At 42.2% G+C, this 19006-nt stretch overlaps 1 protein-coding gene across 3 annotated transcripts in view; it reads right to left on the minus strand.

The window, feature by feature from the left end:
• The window catches only part of TMEM161B (transmembrane protein 161B), a 49975-nt gene extending 37578 nt beyond the window's left edge, over nucleotides 1–12397 (minus strand). Inside the window, exons 1-2 of one of the 3 annotated variants that reach the window (XM_087761441.1) lie at nucleotides 11672–12391; nucleotides 87–190 (exon numbers count right to left, since the gene is read on the minus strand). In XM_087761441.1, the coding sequence (XP_087617567.1) occupies nucleotides 87–190; nucleotides 11672–11674 (107 nt within the window). In that variant the 5' untranslated portion in view covers nucleotides 11675–12391. Of the gene's footprint in view, nucleotides 1–86; nucleotides 191–11671 lie in introns of all 3 variants that reach the window. The other 2 variants (XM_087761440.1, XM_087761439.1) reach the window with 2 other exon arrangements.
• Between the last annotated feature and the right edge of the window lie 6609 nt (nucleotides 12398–19006).

A 19006-nucleotide genomic window follows, 5' to 3' on the forward strand; every position in this document is an offset into this window, starting at 1 on the left:
AATTTAATAAGTTTCACTGTTACTGCTCTAATGCATAATTGCATTACCATATTCACACACAGTATAGCAACTGTTTCTTATCTTACCTGCCGCTACAGAGAAGCCAACGAGCAAGAGAGTAGTGAGGTATGATCTTCTGTATGACACTAGCCATTACCATGGTAACCACCAACTGTACACCTATCACACCCTGTAGAGGAATAAGTTAATAACAAGTCAATATATATGTTTTAGAAAAGTGCTGAAGTACCTTTAAAAAAAAATTAAAAATTAAAAACCTTGTATGGTACAGATAACTTTTTTTGTTCCTTTTAAACTAGAGGGGAAAAAAAACATACCATATCAGTTTTCAAGAAAACCCCTGGAACTTGCTATAATCAGTTACATACTTCATCAAAGTATATTGCCAGGACACAATGCCAGCAACATATCAGACTGTAAGGCCACATGTGGACATGGTATTTCACAAGACATTATGCCTTAAAATTACATCACTGATTACAACCTTGGTTTTTGTAGTCTCTTCAGTTCTGTCGGGACCTAACAGCTGACACCACACAAACCCACTGGAATTAACAATAATTCACAGCATCCACGTCATGAAATTTCAGCTTTTGATTAGTGCAGAGCATTGGCTCCTCATCGAACTCCATGCACAGGTGGGGAAGAGAGAGGAGGACACACAGTGGAATCAGCACAGCTTCACTTTAACGTCCAACTCTTGATTTGGCACTTCAGCAGAGCCAGCAGTAATCTCATTCCCAGTCACTCAGCAAGCTTTAATTCTGACTATTGGGTTTTGTTGAGCTTTTTTTAAATAAAGCAACCGAAACTTCTAAAGCTAAATGAGTGAAATGTTGCATCGTACTACTTCTATCCTGCACATGAGATTCTATCAACTAATACTAACATCTTGTTAAAAACCCACATGAAGCATGTACAACATATTTCCTCTATTTACATGCAATTTACAATCTATTTACACACCAAAAGCAACACTAAAAAGTATCAAACACAGGTATGCAAGAGAAATTTACAAAAACATGCATGTGAAAAGACACTAAGAATCAAGCAAATAAGCTACTTCCACTCTTCTGAACTGTTTTTCAGAATACTTTTTCATGGAAAGGAATACAGGTACTTTTTCAATCAGCACACAAAATGCCACATTTAAGTGGTGGCATATAAAAGTTCATGTTCACTTTCATTCTTAGATATCGACTTTTGGATACTGCTAGTTACTACCAAAATTTTGAAGATAAAATACTACCCTCTATAGTTGTAGAAGCTGGGAATTACATTTCACTAGCTTTGCACTGATGCAATGTGCTATAGAAGGTCAGGAGGCAAAAGTATTTCTACATATGGAAGCAGTATGCAGTTAACCATTGGCAAATAAAACACAGATTAGCTCATATACTTGAGAAACATTTTCTCCAAAATTCCCCAAAGGATGAAGTAACATTCATCCCTCAAGAACACCTCACTAGCAGCACAGCATGCAGTCCTGCCATTGCTCAAACACATCCTCTCCCCTCTAGCATACCTGCTCTCTTGGAGGAAATTTAACCACACATTATTTTTACCAGGAGTTTCTCTCAATGTAAAGATAACCTGGGAAAGGAAAGAGCAATTCTTACAGAATGGTGAAACAGCTGAGGTTTAAAGGGACCTTTGGAGATCAGCTAGTCCAACCATCCCTGCTAAGAACAGAGTCAAGTGGAGCAGGTTGCTCAGAGCCATGTCTTCAGTCAGGTTTGGAATGTCTCCAAGGACGGAGAACGGAGACTCCACACCCTCTCTGGGCAACCTGTGCCAGTGTTTGACCATCCTCTCAAATAGTTTTCTTCTTCTTTCTTATGTTTAAATGGAATATTCTGTGTTATGCCCACTGCCTCTTGTTCTTTCACTGGACACCACTGAGAAGAGTCTTGCTCCACCTTCTTTATTCGTCCCTATTAGGTATTTATACACAAGGATAAGATGCCTCCTGAACCTCCTCTAGGCTCAACAGTCCCAACTCTCTCAACCTCTCCCTGCGCTGGACTCTCTCCAGTAAGCCCATGTCTCTCTTGTACTGAGGAACCCAAAACCAGACGCAGCACTCCAGTGTCTCACCAGTGCTGAGCAGAGGTGAGCACCTTTGTCAGCCTGCTGGTGATTCTCAGCGTAATGCAGCCCAGGGTGCTGTTGGCCACCTTTGCCACAACGGCTCACTGCTGGCTTATGGTCAAGTTAATGATCTCCAGGACCCCCAGGTCCTTTTCTGCCAAACTGTTTTCCAGGTGGACAGTCCCCAGCATGTGCTGGTGCCTGAGCTTACTTCTCCTCAGGAATATTGGCATTTCCCTTTGCTGAGCTGCATGAGAGTGCTGTTGACTCATTTCTCCAGCCCATGGAGGTCCCTCTGAACGGCAACACAACTACCTGATGCAGCAGCCACTCCAAGTTTTGTACCATCTGCAAACTTGCTGAAGGCACACTCTCTTTCATCTTCCAGGTTGTTAATGAAGATGCTAAATAACACTGGCACCAGTATCAACTCCTGGGGCACATAACTAGTGACCGGTCTCCAGCTGGACTTTGCGCCACTAATCCACAACACTGAGCTCAGCACCTCAGCCAGTTTTTAGTCCGCCTCGCTGCTCACTTCATACTTCATACCACACCATACTTTGCTCCATACTTCATCGGTTTGTCCACAAGGATGTTACGGCAGACAGTGCTGACGGCCTTACTAAAGTGAAGATAAACAATATCCACTTTCCCCCTTGTCCACCAAGCTAGTCATCTCATTGTAGAATGCTATCAAGTTGGTCATGCATGACTTTCCCTTCATAAATCCAAGCTGACTACTGCCAAACCCATCTTGTCTTTAATACATTTGGATTTAGCTTCCAGGGTTATTTGTTGTATTACCTCCTCAGGGATCAAGGGGAGGCTGATCAGCCTGTAGTTCCCCTATGCTCACTTCTTGAAGACAGAAGTAACACTTGATTTCTGAAGTCCTCAGCAACCACCATGACTGCCACAACCTTTCAAAAATAGAGTGAGGATGGCCAAAGAGAGGGACCTCGCAACATCACCGGCCGCTCCCTCAGCACTGGCAGGTGCATCCTATCAGGCAGGACCCATGGACTTGTGTATCTACTATTTGTTTAAATGTTCCCTAACATGATAGTCTTCCATGGAGGGTAAGCCTTCACTGCTCCAGAATCTCCTATCGGTCTCAGGACCCTGGGGTTTCTGAAGACAAACTTTATCAATGAAGACCAAGGCAAAGGCAGCATTAGTATCTTGGTCTTTCCCATGTCCTTTGCCATCAAGTCTCCTGCCCCACTCAGCAGCAGGCCCACGTTCTCCATCATAATACATTTGCTGTTGATATACTTGTAGAAGGTCATCTTGTTCCCATTCATGTTCCGCGTCAAACTCAACTCCAGGTGGGCTTTGGCTTTCCTAACCCCACCACTGCATGGTCAGACAGCTTCTCCATGTTCCTCCTGGGTGACCTGACCCTGCTTCCACCTCTTGCATAAATCCTTTCTATGCTTGAGCTTAGTCATGAGCTCTGTGTTCACCCACATACATCAGGGTTGTTCTTGAGCTTGGAGGAGGTGATCCTTGAAAGTCAACCAGCTTTCCCAGACCCCTCTTCTCTCCAAGACCATATCCCATGGGATTCTTCCAAGCTGAGGCCTGATGAGGCCAAAGTCTGCTCTCCTGAAGTTTAGGATTGTGAACCTGCTACCTGCCTCGTTTCCTTCTCTCAGGATCCTGAACTCTACCATGCAACAGTCACTGCAGCTGCACAACCTTCACATCACTGACCAGTTCTTCCTTGTTTGCAAGTCTGAGGTCCAGCAGAGTACCTCTCCTCATCAGCTACTCAATCACCTGTGTTAGGCAACTGCCATCAAAGCACACAAAAAAATCTGCTGGATTGCTTGTGCCCTGCTGTGTTGTCTCTTTAGAAGATACCAGGGTCGTTGAAGTACCCTATAGGACCAGCACCTGGAAACCTGTGGATTCCTCCCATTGTCTGAAAAAGGCCTTATCTTCTACTTCTTCATGATTAAGGCTATCTACAGCAGACACCTACGACAACACTCATGTTGCTCTGTACTCGAGTCCTTACCCATAAGCTCTCAGATGGTGTATTATTCATTTCATGGCAGACCTTCATGCATCCCTGCTGCTCTTTCACTTAAGAGCAAGTCCCCCTCCTCACTATCCCAGCCAGTCCTTCTAAAGAGCCTGCGTCCTTGGGCAGCACTCCAATCGTGTGAGCTATCCCATCACATCTTTGTTATCCTAATGAAACTGTAGCTCTGCAACTTCATACAGCCCCCTGTTTTCCCATTTTCTCCCCATGCTGCATGCATTAGTGTACAGGCAGGTCAGAGATGCACCCAAGTGTGCCAGTTTCCCAGAAGAGGTATAAAAGCTTCTCCCCCATAATGCTGGCCTCATTATCTATGTACAATTATTTCCTTGTTTGTGTTTATACACTTGTGGAGGCCTCCTGCTGCCCTGTTTAGTTGTTTTCAAGGACTCCTTTCCACATCACCCTGCATCCTTTGCTTAGCAACCCAGTCCACCACTTTTTCCTTTTGATTTATCACCTCCTTCCTCTCTCAGTCCTAGTCTAAAGCTCTCCATACAAGTTTGGCTACCCTGTTGGCAAAGATGGTTTTGCCCCACTTGGTCAGGCAGATCCCATCCTTTCCTAGCAGTCCTTGAACCTCAGAGAGGGTCTTATGGTCATACAGGCCAAGTCCCTGCTGTCAAAACCTGCTATGCAACCAGCTGTTAACCTACAGGATCCACCATTCATCAACCTTCCACCTCCTCCCCAGCAATGCCTTCTTTTGTCTTAAATATTGTACTAAGCAAGGTTCTTCGCTTTTCTCCCTCAATGTTTTGTTTTTTTAAAAAAAAATCAGAAATTGTGTCAATACTGCTTTTATGAAAAATTATAGGCAGGTGAAATGTTATAGGTGATGTCCAGTATCCTTCTTAATAAAACATGATTGAGGGAGATTAAGATAGTATAAATTACCTTTCAGCATTTGTAAACACTTTCAGTATGTTACCACACATGTTATAACAAAATGTCAAGTATCATTTAGAAGCACTTTTTACTTCTTTATAACTTGAAATAACACCACTGGGTTTTTTTTCCTTTCTAGATATCATTAAGTTTCTTCAATATTCAAGCCTCTCTTCGCTAATCCCTCCTCCCTCCTTTAAATTTCTAATGCTCCTTTGCATTGGTGCCATCAGCTCTTTGAGGTACCTCAAAAAGTAAGACCTCACTCTTGCTTATGCTCCATGTCACCAAGACCAGGGATCGAGATCAGGATTGAAAGCTGTATGATGTATTATTTTAAACACTCTACCTTTATTAGGGATTTTTTGCATCTTGGAGTCCCATGCATAAGATTACTCACACCAATTCCCTACCTAAGGGGAAGTGTACTTAAAATGAAAGGAAGTGTTATTAAAACAAGCTGCCTGCTTAATATATTTAAATTACTAAATTGCTCAGGAAGTATATACTCTTTAATTTGTTTACAAAACAAACCATACATTTTAAAATGAAATGTTTATGCTGACCACCTCATGATAAGCCTAACCACTTCCCCACAATGTGAGAGAGAAACCATTGTCCCTCCATCTAGCCTGCCTACTAAGCCATGATCCTCAGAGTTCACTATCCCAGTATAAAGTTGCATTAATATTTCTCTAGAATAAAGTTTTTATCAGGAGGACTGCCTAATGAGGTACAATGTGTCTCTTCAATTACTCCTAGGGCTTCCTATTTGTAAGGGAAAGAAAATGACTTTTCAACTCAAGATAACAGGAGATAACAATAAGGCAGTTATTTTTTATACAGGGTAGCAGGTCTACTAGCTGAGCTAAAATACTTACAATTCAACAGACTATTTAGAAGTGCACCTACAGAAATGCATTTCCTTACTCAAGTGAAGGCTGCAAGTTGTAACTGAACCCATTAGGATCATTTCGTCTTAAGCCACTGAATGTCTCTCTGCATCCTCTCCACCCCCTTTCAGCAGAAATTCACCGTCTTCACTCCCATAAAGGTTACTGCTGTATTTCTTAAAAATAGAAATACCTACAAAAATATTTCAGCTTACAACTGAAAATAACCCAGCACATTTTAAGCCATTAAAAAAAAAAACAAAACCATGATATCCCTAATATTAATTTTAAATCTTTGTGGTAGAAATATTCTTCTGGTATTTTTCTACAAGCAATTAAAAAAATGGATATACCTACTCCCCTGATCAGGGCATTTTTCTCTTGATTCCTGAAGGTTAGTAATCAACCATGAGCAATATGTTACCACAGTAAAGCTGTCACATGACATTAAAAAAATTCCACTGCATTAATCTTCTTGCAATCAGCCAAGAACACACGGCACAGGACTACAGTAGGTGATACAACCACTCAAAATAACATGCTATGAGTAGAGCACAACATTTTGCCAACTCTACTCTTTTGCCTGTACATGGTCACACACTACTTATATGTTTATCAATACACTCTGGAAAAATCTACAACATCCCAAACTATCTCATATTACAACACTAAAACATATTTTTGTTTTTCCCCCTACACAAAAACACAAAATACAGAGTTCATTCCAATTCAGGCTCTGTCTAGATCAAGTCTCCCACACACTTTTAAGTCTTCCCATTACCACTAGTATCAGTTTAAATTCAAAACCACTCGTTTCAGGAACATGAATGAAGATCAGGTGTTGGTTGCCACCAATATCTTACATCCTCTACTTGCCATACTCTAAATTAGAGGACACAATGTTTAGAATTTAGCCAGGAATCCACAACTTCAACAAAAAAATCTAGCCCTGCTTAATAGAGTATGATACATGTTTGAGGGAGAAGATGCTCAAGGGCAAAGTCCACAATCACATGTGGGCTGTAAGGGTGTCTGGTGAACAAATCCTGGAACCCCCATCAACTCATGTGATCTGTGATAAAGTAATTGAGCACACAATCATTGATAGGCTTGACTCAAAAGTAATAAAAGCATTATTCACCTCTTAGAGATGAGGAACTGCTGCACAGACTAAATAAAGTGTCTGCAGTTACAGAACAGTTTGTGGACAATGACATTTGAATCCATTTCATAAGACCTTCGGCATCCTCTGATTCCACATGCATCCATGTCCCTGTCACGCTTCAGCTTCGAAGCTTGGAATTTGAAATCCCAATTAAAGACACTGGAGAGAGAAGTCAGTATCTCGCTGGTCAGAGACACTTCTGTTAATCTGTATAATGCCAATTAAAGACACTGGAGAGAGAAGTCAGTATCTCACTGGTCAGAGACATTTCTGTTAATCTGTATAATGCCAAGAAGCACTCGGCCCAAAGGAAAGATGACTACATAAGACAGTTAAGTCAGTTTCTCTGCAAAACAGAGGCTGGCAAGCAACCTTGTGGCCAAAGATGAGACTGAAATAGTAGAGACAGGTAGGGACTGCACTGTCTAATAAACTGCAGTCTGGCTGCATTTCTGTGACAGAGGAAGGTCTTTGGTTAGAGGTGTCTGAAAAATCTTGAGTACTGTGCTCAGTTCCAGGACCCTCAGCAAGTACAGCATGCTTACTTTGGCTTCTGCAACACAGCATATGTTTTAGAAGCTTTTAATAAAACATAGCAGAGAATGCATAAGTGGTCTACAAGAGAAATGTTAGCAGCTACATTAAAGGGAAGATTGCCAGGTTTCTTAAAATCATGAAGAAAAGAGGACAGGTCCAAAAGGCAACAGTATAAGGTTGAATGAAATGTAACCTAGACTTTGGTTTTCACAGTCTGTACCTTTTATCCTACACACCTGGAGACCCAGTTGCTGATAATTAGGAGAACAAAAAGTAAGACTAAGCAATTAAGATAAAGTTACAATATTCTTATCTACAAGTTAAGTGTACCTACAACACACCAATGGCTATCTCAGAATAGTAACCAAAACAAACAAATTCTTAAAAGTACTTCTGCCTAAGGGACATTTTTCTTTTCATTGTGAATTGATTTACAGAACATGCAGAACAAAGATAGACAAGGTTAATAGTTTTATGCCAAGACACTGCTCCAGCCTCCACATTTTGACCCTGCCCAAGGTTATTCTCCCACACCTGTAGTAACAGGTCAGGTTTTTCCCCCTTTTTTTTCCCCCCTTACCACATACCTAGCTATTACAAATAATTCAAACACCTAGTTTTACATGGGACTTTGAAACTACTTGTTATCTAACAATAACCATCTCTTCCATTGCAAGACAAGGGCCTTGAGCTGAAGCCAACTGCTGTACGCACCACGACTGCAGCAGCAATACAACTGCAGGCCTGAAAAAGCAGCTAGTAGAATCCTGTTTACAAATTCACCTTCAGAAATGCAATGCCAGATACTTTCTGAAGTGGCAAGTCTTGTAAAAATAAGATTTTTATACAAGTGCACTGGGGTATTTTATAGATGTTAATTCAAGGCATATCAATCTCTTTCAATGGTAGCACACAAACATAGTAACAAGGTTGAGAATTTTCAGGCAAGAAATGGAAAAGCTTTTGTATTAGTAGCGACCAGCAAGATCTCTCAGAAAATATAACAAATACTCTTAGCTTCTGCAATTCCAAAAGTGCAATGGTATTTGTTTAGCTTCTAGGCTTCATCAATACAATCTATTTGAAATGCCATTTAATAGATGACACGTTATTGCTCTTGTTATGAGACTTTTCCATATGCAAAATTTTCTCCATATGTATACGTCCATGCCTAAACTGCAGCTTATGAGACAGTGCTCTCCCGAAACATAAATGCAATTAAAAATTGTTTGCTAAACAGTATAAAACATTGTATCGGATGTCCAAAAAGTGAGCTCACCGTACTACAAAGTCTTAAAATGAATGCTTCCTGTGAAAAAGACTACTTTCACAAAATGCCTATATTCAGAATGGTGTCTTGTATAGTTGGCAATCTGAGGCAGTTCAAATCTTATGATTTGTAAAAATGAGACATTCATAAGCTAACTCTGGGAAAGAAATCTATGCCAAGATACCTCTCCAAAATTTGGATTTTTATTTTTTTCTTTTGTCACCACCAAGTTTTCCCTGAATTTGTATTTTCCTACACCCATCACTGTTTACAACACAGCAGAGATGAACAAAAAGATGCATAAAGTGGCATGAAGAACATACAAGGAATTCAGGACTACCACCAAAATGCTCACCTTCACAGGTCTTCCCCACCCAAAGGTCACTTCCCTCTTGAGCAGTGCCTTTCCACATATTCAAAGAAGAGCCATAAACTGCTAGATGGAAGCAGCCACCAGCAGCATGACTCCCTTTGAAACAAGGTGTTTTGCTTAAAACCAAAACTACATTCCAGTCAGTCAACTGTATCTTACCTGACAGTCTTGCTTCTTTTTCCCCTGAGGCTCTCTAAGCACAAAGATTACAGTACTAGTGATCATTAGGCAAATCAAGTTATTGCTATAGAAATCTCATGACCGGAACAAAGGCATTTATAAAATCACAGACTTATCATTATTACTGAAGAAGCCAACACAGAATGTCTGTTCTGCAGAACACCAATATATATCCAACATATTATTAAATTACAAGTAAAACCAGTTCAGAGAACTGATCTACTACAAAGGAAAAAAGGTTATATTCTATTATTACTATTCAAGGATTTTAAAAAACCAGTTTACCCATACTTCCCCAATTAAAACAAGTAGGAACTACGGAAGCTCTCCCTCTCCAGAACATTTGCGTTTTTTAATAGCAGGCCTTGCCATTACAGGAATCATTCCAAGTATAAAAAGTGAAAAGTCTTTAATGCTTCTGCTGAACAGTCTAAAACACCATGGCCTTACATAGTATTAAGATACTTGTGCAGAGTTTAAAGTTGTGAGCATAACTGGCATTGCAACTACATAGATGAGTCCTGGCGGCCACAACTTGGCAAAGCGCTGCCAGTAAATTGTTTTAGTGACTTGATTTATAAGCCTCTTGATGCAAAAGAAACTGATGAACATTTCACTCTCCTGTTGCTTTGAAACTGGAGAATACAGCTTTCAAACAGCATAAAAGTAGACTATCATCTTTTTACTTTGCTTACGTCATGGAATCACACACAAAGATCATTTGTCCATAGTGCCAGCAACTCGCAAAGAAAACTGGATCTGATTTTTCAACCCCGTCAGGCAACAGAAGCAAGCACTCAGTTTATTTAAATAAGGACCTACGCTGAGAGGAAAAGCTGTACGTGCAACTTTCCAAAAGTAGCTTCAAATACAGAGCTAGACAACAGCACTCATGCACTCCTACAAATGACAGGAGTTTCTCAAGACCTTTTGATTAAATATTGTAACTGCTACAGAAAAGGAAAAAAAAAAAAAATGGAGGAAAAGACATAATGAGAAAAAACCCTAAACAGTTCCTTTCAGATTTCAAAACACACACTATTGAAAAATACCATAGTAAAATCAGGTGATTACATCTTTAAATATTAGAATAGTTAAAAGTCAGATTTTACTCAAAGTATAACTCTAAAGTGTATTCCCTAAGCAAGACTTCCATCATTTGAACAAACACTATGTCACCATAGTTAAACCGACATATTGACATTTATATCCATACGGAGGAGAAATATATGTATTAGTGGCACATACAAAATACGTTTTTATGCCTGCACTCATGTATCCCTATGGTGGTCCATATATCTCATAACTGTAAAATAAGTATGTTAAAAGCAGAACCAATCAACTCCAGTGTTCTAAATGGCAACTAAGACCTAAATACAAAATTTAGCTTATCTTTACAGCGAAGAAGGTCCACTTATTAAATACTCAGCCTCCATTATTTAAGCTACAGATATCCAACAAGCTTATGTCGTTAGCGGCAATACATCAGTCAGTTTGCTCTTCTGTTACTGTCTATATTATGAGAAGTTAATTTACTATGCATTTTGCCAAGTGCAATAAGTTGCGCCTGCGCTAAAACACCTGTCGAGAAAAACACTGTGAGGCAGGATTTTTCATAAACCCACCATATTCACGTGCTGCCACAGCACATACTACAGCCGCGATGTAACCCAGAGCACTGAAAATGAACTGGTAGTGACGAAAACCAGAGTGTTTGGCAAAGGCTTCTGAATACATTCAAGACCACAGCTAATTAAATGATCTATTTACAGGCGGCCTACGGCAGACGTGAACAGATAGCTCCATATACTTATAAAAACACACTTTAAACCTGATACAGACCATAAAGTGTAGCGGCTCACTCTACTTCGCAGTGGAAAAGCAGCGAAGAAGGAAATAACCACTGGGAAGTGGGTGTAAGGTCGCAGTGAGGAAGCAAACGGCAGCCTATTTCCTTAATGACTGCTAATAACTAATACTAATAAATGAGACCAACGGCCTCCTCCCCACACCCCCCGCCTCCTCCCCGCCCCAGCCTGTTCCCGCAGCCGAGGCGGCCAGCGCTGGGGCGGAAGGCCCTCAGCCCCGAGCCGCAGGACACCCGCGGAGCGCGGCGGGCCCTCGGGCTCAGCCCGGCCGGCCTCATCCCACGGCGTCCCGCCGCCCGACACCCCCCACCCCCCCGCGCTGCCCCGCTCACCATGGTGCTCCAGCCGGTCCCTCCTGCCGCCGCCGCCGCCGCTCCAGCCGCCCGGCCCGGACCCGCTCCCAGCACATAAATCCGCCGCCGCTCCCGCCGCCCCGCCGGCTCCCGCCCGGCGCACGCCTCGCCGCGGAGGTCAAGCCAGGACCCCGCCAGCCCGAGGCCCCCCGCCCTGAGCTGTCCAACCAACTGCTGGTGCGGAACGAGCGGCGGCGCGCCGAGACCGTGCCCCGGCCGTCACCCCCGCGCTTGCCGTTCCGCCCTCGCGAGCGGAGAGGAAGGCGGAGGGGGGAGGCGCCCGCCGGAGCGCACCGGCCGCCGGTCTCTTTGCGTGAGCCCCGTCAGGCGCTGCGTGGGCAGCCGGAGGAGGGCAAGGCACCGGCGCGACCCGGGCCACGTGACACGGGAGGTCGCCCCCAGAGCGCTGACTTCCCTACTCGGCCCGGCGGCGGGGAGCCCCGCGAACCGGCGGCGGAGTCGGTGTCCACCGGGAGAGAAACGGGGACGCGGCGGGGGGGTACGACACAGGTTCAGCAGCGGGGCGAAGGGAGGGAGCACGGCGGCGCATCCGCGCATGCGCCGCGGTCTTCCCCCCCCCTCCCCGGGTTGGCGGCGCGGGGGCGCATGCGCAGAGGTGGAGGATGAGGCCGGAAGCGCCGGCGGGGGCGGCGGGGAGCTGCCGTTTCTCTCAGCCGAAACGACGCCACAGCTTTCCTGTAAATGCGGCTGCCTTAAGCGTACCGCCGCGCTCCCTCATGCGTGAACTGGAAGCTGAAGCGCAAGCATTCCGCTTGAACGGACAAACAGTCTTTTTGTAGAAAATATTTATCAACATCTGTTGGTATTTTGACAAGCTTTACCTGCCGTTCCCAAGAGGGGGATTCACAATGAATCTAGATCCTGCTCCACGCAGAAATACCTAGGAAAAGGCAATCTAGTGACATCTTAACAACTGTCATGGAGACTTACAAACGCTGACATTCTGACATTTTTAATTGTTCCTTTGAAAAATGTGGCGGCTAAAAGAAAAACGCAACAAAACCCACTCAACATCACAATACTAAGCAAACAGACTTCAAAGGAAATCCTCTCAGATAGGAGAGATTATAGTACCAAGGACAAACACAGGACAGTTTTGACCTATTCGTACCATTTCATTTTAGTCAATGAGTTTTGGGCTTGCCAGTTTATTGATGCTAATTCGGTGACATTTATGGCAAATGCAGCATGGTAGAAAAGAGCGTTGTCAAGAAAATAACAAACTGTAAAGGCATTCTGTTTGCACTGTTAATCATGTTCCTGGCATACAGAGAATACTAAAGAAAATTACCAAGTCCTTAAAAAAGCAAAGTTAATGACTGAAAAGCATTAATCTTTTTAGTGTAGGAAGAGTAAGATAGCAGGTGCTTTCGGATAGCAACATATTTGAGACACATTTAACACTTCTGAGTGTAGAAGTCTCAGAAGTGTGTGTCTTTTAAAGGGCATTCATAACTTGCTTGTGGAACTCTGTGGCAGGAGATTTCATCGCTGATAGGAATTTCGTGGCATTTTATGAAAAATAAGCAATCAAAATTGATAAAAAGCAGAGCTGTTTCACTAACTGAAAGAAGAATTACATATTGGTTGACTTGAACTCTTTAACAAGCATGGGTTTAGAGCCCTAGTATTTTAATTCTAGTATTGTTTAAAGGGTGTTTAACAAAAACAATCAGTATTCACACAAAAATGAGGCCAAAGCTGTTGTAATCGTTATGCAAAAATGGATTTTTTGAAAGGATCTATACGGGCTGAGTAGGACCTTTGCAGCAAGCAAGCTGAAGATTGTCCCATGCATTATTAAGTGCCACTGATGCAAACACGGTCTCACCTGTGCTGCTGCTCTCCTCGACCCTCTGATCTCACACGGCGGGCAAGTTTTAAGAAACCCATTAGAGCAGACAAGGCCTTGCTGCCCGTGGATACAAGGCTGGGTTAGGCAGAACATGTATACCTCTTTCTTCAGGAAACAGGCAAGGCTCCCCAAAAATACCTAGCCATTTCTAGACTTTCAACTGTGGTCTCAGCAGCCTCTCTGTTCTCTGTATCCCACATCGCTAAACTCTTTTCCTCCAGGTTACTGTTTCCTCCCCCACACCAAGTATTCTTTAACTTCCACAGGAAAAAATCATTTTTTTGTGTAACATGCAATACATGATATGGCAACTATCACGGCTTAAACTCTCCTTCAGGTCTAAGCAGATGTAAGCTTACCAGTTTTGCCGAATATATGCTGAGATAACATCATTAGGGGTTCAGAAAAATTTTCCTCGTGTAAGAAGGACGAGGACTCACAACACTAGCAAGCTCTGAGAACGTTTTCATGACAATTTTGATGGGCTCCTTCCTTAAGCTTGGTATTAGAGCTGATCACTGTCCTGCCTTCTTTACAAAGAGCATTTCCACTGCTGTGATTCAAGACGAACTGTTTCATCAGCGGTTTAAGTGCATGTGACCGTCGTGAGGCTGTGCCACAGGTCTTATTCTGCTGCCATGGCCACGCGGGTAATGACTTCGAGAAAAGAGAGTGAGGGAGACAACATCATCTTGATCGGATTTAGTGAGAAAATATCTAAACAGGGTCCTTCAGCCTTTGAAAGTTCTTCGTGATGTCACAGTTAATGTGTTGTCAAGGATCATCCTCACTTTTGTATCCAGCAGACCTTTACATCATTGGGGCTATAGAAGAAGCTTAACAGGGCTGTGGCACATTTGTTTCTGATCTCCACAACTACGTTATGAAATAACTTTGCACTCTCTGATACGGCAGCAGTCTTGCTGAGTCTCAAGGAAATGGAGAGGAGGAAAACTTCTATCAAGGAGATTCCCCTTTTTCAAGTCAAGTGCAAAGGAGATCTAATCTCATGGTTATCTGTGGGACAGCACTTTGCTGTCAGGAGTTGGGGGGTTTCAGTGACTTCCATCTGATCCTCATCATCTGAAAGTGGTAAAATGTTATGAACGTTTTTGAAGATGCATTTTATCTCACAGCTTCCCACACAGCAAAAAGCCCAAGGAATCTTCCTCTGGAAAATGAGCCTGGAAGGAGCTGAAACGCTTACAGACACTTGACAAGTCTGTAATGTAATGCTAAAGAAAGGCAACCGAGCTGCTGAAAGAAAATTTAAAAGAATTTTTATTATAATACTGTCTACAATTCCTAGATGACAGGATGGTAAGCAGAAGGTAAGTTCAGATCAACAAAGGCCAAGTCACCTAATAAAAAAAAAAAACAGGATGCAGTTACTTAGCAACATTTTAGAGTAAGGTGCAGAAAAGAATAAGAGCTTCATTTCCTATGATATACTGGGATTTGAGTTATCTAGCATAAGCCAAAACATAAAACATACTAGAAATTTCCTGTGTTCTTCTGAATCAAGCACAGAGTCATATTTAAGGAATCTCTTCTTCCAGCTGTGCAATTGTTATTCCACAAAGGATGAACAAGAGCTGCTTGAAGAAATGAATATTCCTGTCTATTTTCCTAGGTTTGTGGAAGTCGTGCCTCTCATTAGATCTATGAGAAAAATTAAAGAACATCTTTGCTTGCTCTGAAGATTTTTTTCCACAGAGTGAAGCAGAGCCAGCTGTAAGACTTCTAAAAGTTGTTATGAAATGTAACACCAGGTTTATCACTTACAGTATATCCGTAAGACTTATGGTTCACATTTGGATGGCCTGAATACCTCCTGAGTCTCTCTAGCTAATTACTGAAGAGGTTTAACTGCCTCTGACAGTCATTCAGAGACCTGAATCAGATACTGAACAGTCTGCCCCCTGCTCACCCACTGAAACTTGGGTGCAGTTTTGGCCACCTGAAAATTTTCCCTTATTTTCCCTGGTCCTATCAAGGCCCTGAATGCACCAATAGGCGTTACTCTCCCTTACCAGTACCATAGCTTGGGGGTCTCTCATGTATTTGGCATTAGAGTTTACCCACCAGATAAGGGAAGTTGCTATGATTTTGTGAACAGCATTCTGAGATAAAGCTGGGGCTGACATTTATGTTAAGTGCTTTTAAAATCGCTGGGTTTCTCCATAGATGAATAGATACCTGTAGATATGTGAAAATTTACAGTTCTGTATCAGTACAAAGTTAGTTATTTATGAAGAGAACAATGAGAACACATGTCATTGCAATGTGTTCTGTTTATTCTTAACTTTCCATTTTTTTTTTGATACTTTCCATTTTTGTAAGGTGAAGACTATTAAGAGACTCACTTAAAGCCTAATTCGACACAGGAGAGGATATTGAAGAAAAATGGTGCCAAAACCGTCAAAATCTGTTCCAGAGAGGTCTCATTCATTTCCTTTTTGGAAGACAGCATGTCAGACTGTAAAGTTTCCATTTAGATGAATAATTCTGAATCTTCTGAGTAAAACCAAAATATTTCCCAGCATTTTAAAATAAAAACATTGGCATTTAGCATACAAAATGGGAGGGGATTTACTTGGTGATTCTTTTGACTTAGGTGGGTGGCTGCTCAGCTTATTTAAACTAGTTCTGTGAATAGTGGGGCTAATGAAGCTTGGTTTCCTGTGGATTTCTATCTCATGATTGATAGATTAGAAATGCAAGTTTTTGTTTTAAGAGTGTGTCTGTGTGGGGCATTTACGCTGTCTCTGGCCTACAATCAGGCAGTGTAATTATAATTGAGAATTGTACTTTACAAATGTGTTTGATACAGGCCAGTGGGTTCCAAACTGAATGAAAAATCACTTACCAGCGTACAAGCAGACAGATTCACACATCCATATGAATTTACATATGGCCACACTGCAGGACCATAGATGCCTTATTCCCATAGGAAATCAGACAGGAGAGAAAACACTTGTATTTGTGCCAGCGGTGTGTTCATGTCACCTGTTTTACTGTGCCATGAGGCAGAAAGTTATGACCTCAAAGGCTGTGGGTTCATTTTTGTGTGTGCGTGTGTGTGTGTGCAGCAAGTCGCCTCACAGGACCTTGGTCTGGGCTGAGTTTTCTAGCTATTAATCCCCACCCACGACCTCTCTATCCTATTTTGAAATTATGACATCATATTTTAATGATGTATGAAAGTACATCTTTTTATATATTTGTTCCCACAGCTATGCCATGCACACACACATTCACACACATATATGTATTTATATGTATAGAAAACTTCTGTTACCTAAAACACATGCTCTTCCAAATGGGAACACAACAGACAACAGGCTAATCAAACAGTAGGCTCCAAACTTGCCACTTAAAACACTTGCTCCTCTTTTTACCTACTGTGTATCACTTCTAAAGTCATTACTGTTCTGTTCAGTTAAGTTAACTTGAAATGTACTTTCTGATAGTGAGCACACATTTCCTTTTTTTCCTAAAAAATCAACTTACTGAGCTGCAAGTACCTTCTTGCTGAGCAGTGCAGTAGAGCTAGAAAGGCCTGTGGTGTGTTATGACTTCACTTAACCACTACATGTTAAAAGAATTTAAATGTCTCTGACAGTATTATTTCCTTTTAAAAAGCACTGAGTGGTTTTGATGTTTTCTTCTTTGTACTGTACCTTAAGGTTTCTTCCACATTGTTTTAATATGCATTAAAGTGTTTGAAAAATGGGGTTATAACAGCAGCAATCAGAACATAAATATATCAGCTGTGGGCCAGTATGTGCTACAGTTTCCCAGAGTAGCATTCATGCGTGAAAAATCTTACTATGAGTGAGCAGACTACAAATTGGCAAAGTGTTCCAGATGTGTAATGCAAAAAAAGGGGAAGATCTTTGGCATTTTGGTATTAGAGCTACCAGCAGATGATGAGCAGCACACTCAAATCTCCAGTGCAAGTGGGGAAAAGAGCTTGTGCCAGTTTGCAGGAACTGGACCACTGAAGGTCTTGCAGGTCAGAAAGAGAATTTTAAAATCAATCCTCTGCTTCACAGGGAAGCAGTGCAATGAACAAAGTAACTCTGGTGTGTTTGGAAGCTTGGGAGCAAGCTAACAGCCCAGCAGGAGCATTCTTCAAACGCTCGGCAAAAGTGCCATAGGCCTCTGCTCAGTGTCTCAGTTCCTTGGGCATCTAGAAATGTATTCCAAGCTCTTGCAAGTATTATTATGAGCCTTCAGCTGATTCTGTTTTTAAAATAAAAGAAAAAAGTAAACAAAAACTGGACACTCCAAGAATATTCTTCTCCTTTACTTCTATGAATCTGATTAAATAAGCAGTGGTTGCAAGGCTCAGGACTAGGAGTCCTCCACCCCCTATTGATATCCCAAGCACATGCCTCTGCATTCCTCACAAGAGTAATGATTTGTAGAGCTCTAAACCATAAAAGGGGCCCCAGGATGAATGGCTGTGAGCGGGTGGGGATCAGGCAATGACACGTTCTTGTTCTAGTCCCATGCTGTCAAAGGGGAGACGAGGGTCAGGAGACAAGTTTCCCCCCATCCCAGTCCCTGTGCTAGAAGAGGAGATCAAGGTCAGCGATGAATTTTCTACATCCCTGCACTGTCTGGGAAGGAGACAGGGCTGACTCGGTCAGCTGTGTACGAAGCAGCAAGGGCTCCATGTGTGGAAAACCAAGCAGCCTTTTGTTTTTATTTGTGGGCTCTGGCTACCTTTCCAACAACACCCAAGCAAATCATGTGTGCGATCCACTCTTCAGAAAAATCCCTAAAAGGCCAGCGTTGGGAAACCCATTCCTGAAGAAGTTAGCTGTCAACGTAGCTGAAAGCACTGCTGCTGTCTAATGAGTGAGAGTTAATAAAATGGAGTGGTAAACCAACATGTGAGTTATGAAGATCTTCCCTCACTAATGGGAGTTATCCAGTGTCCCATAGATGCTCATTATGTGTTGTTTATACCCAATAGTAAAGTCTTGCGTTGCTGCAGTAGCATTAGCTGGAAGTGATGCTCTGTGATCACAGAATAAAAGCTATCGAGGTGTTTTGTTGCCTGTACTTATCTATCTGTGTATTTTTTTTCTCTCTTTCCTCTCTCTCTCCCTAAGTCTATCAGAGTGTTATTTATAGGAGCGATTCTTCACTCAGTTTAAAGGAAACCTTGAAAACATCTCGATATAGGCTGGTTACAAAAAAATAGGGATGTTAGCATAACGGGCCAAATTAATCCCCAATGTAAATCCATTTATTTCAGCACAGATACACTAAGGATGAATCTGGGTCAAAAACGTCTAAAATAAATGTAGTCGAGATGTAAGGCTCAAATTAAAAAGTGGAACAGAACAGCACATCTGTTGAGTGCTTTCAACTGTGCCCTCCTGTGCCTTATTGTGATTCCAACGTCGCCCTGAGGTAAAAAT

The sequence above is a fragment of the Nipponia nippon genome, unplaced genomic scaffold (assembly GCF_047370975.1).
Source record: "Nipponia nippon isolate SJK-2023a ecotype South Korea unplaced genomic scaffold, ASM4737097v1 scaffold_24, whole genome shotgun sequence".
In the NCBI taxonomy this organism is placed as follows: Eukaryota; Metazoa; Chordata; class Aves; order Pelecaniformes; family Threskiornithidae; genus Nipponia; species Nipponia nippon.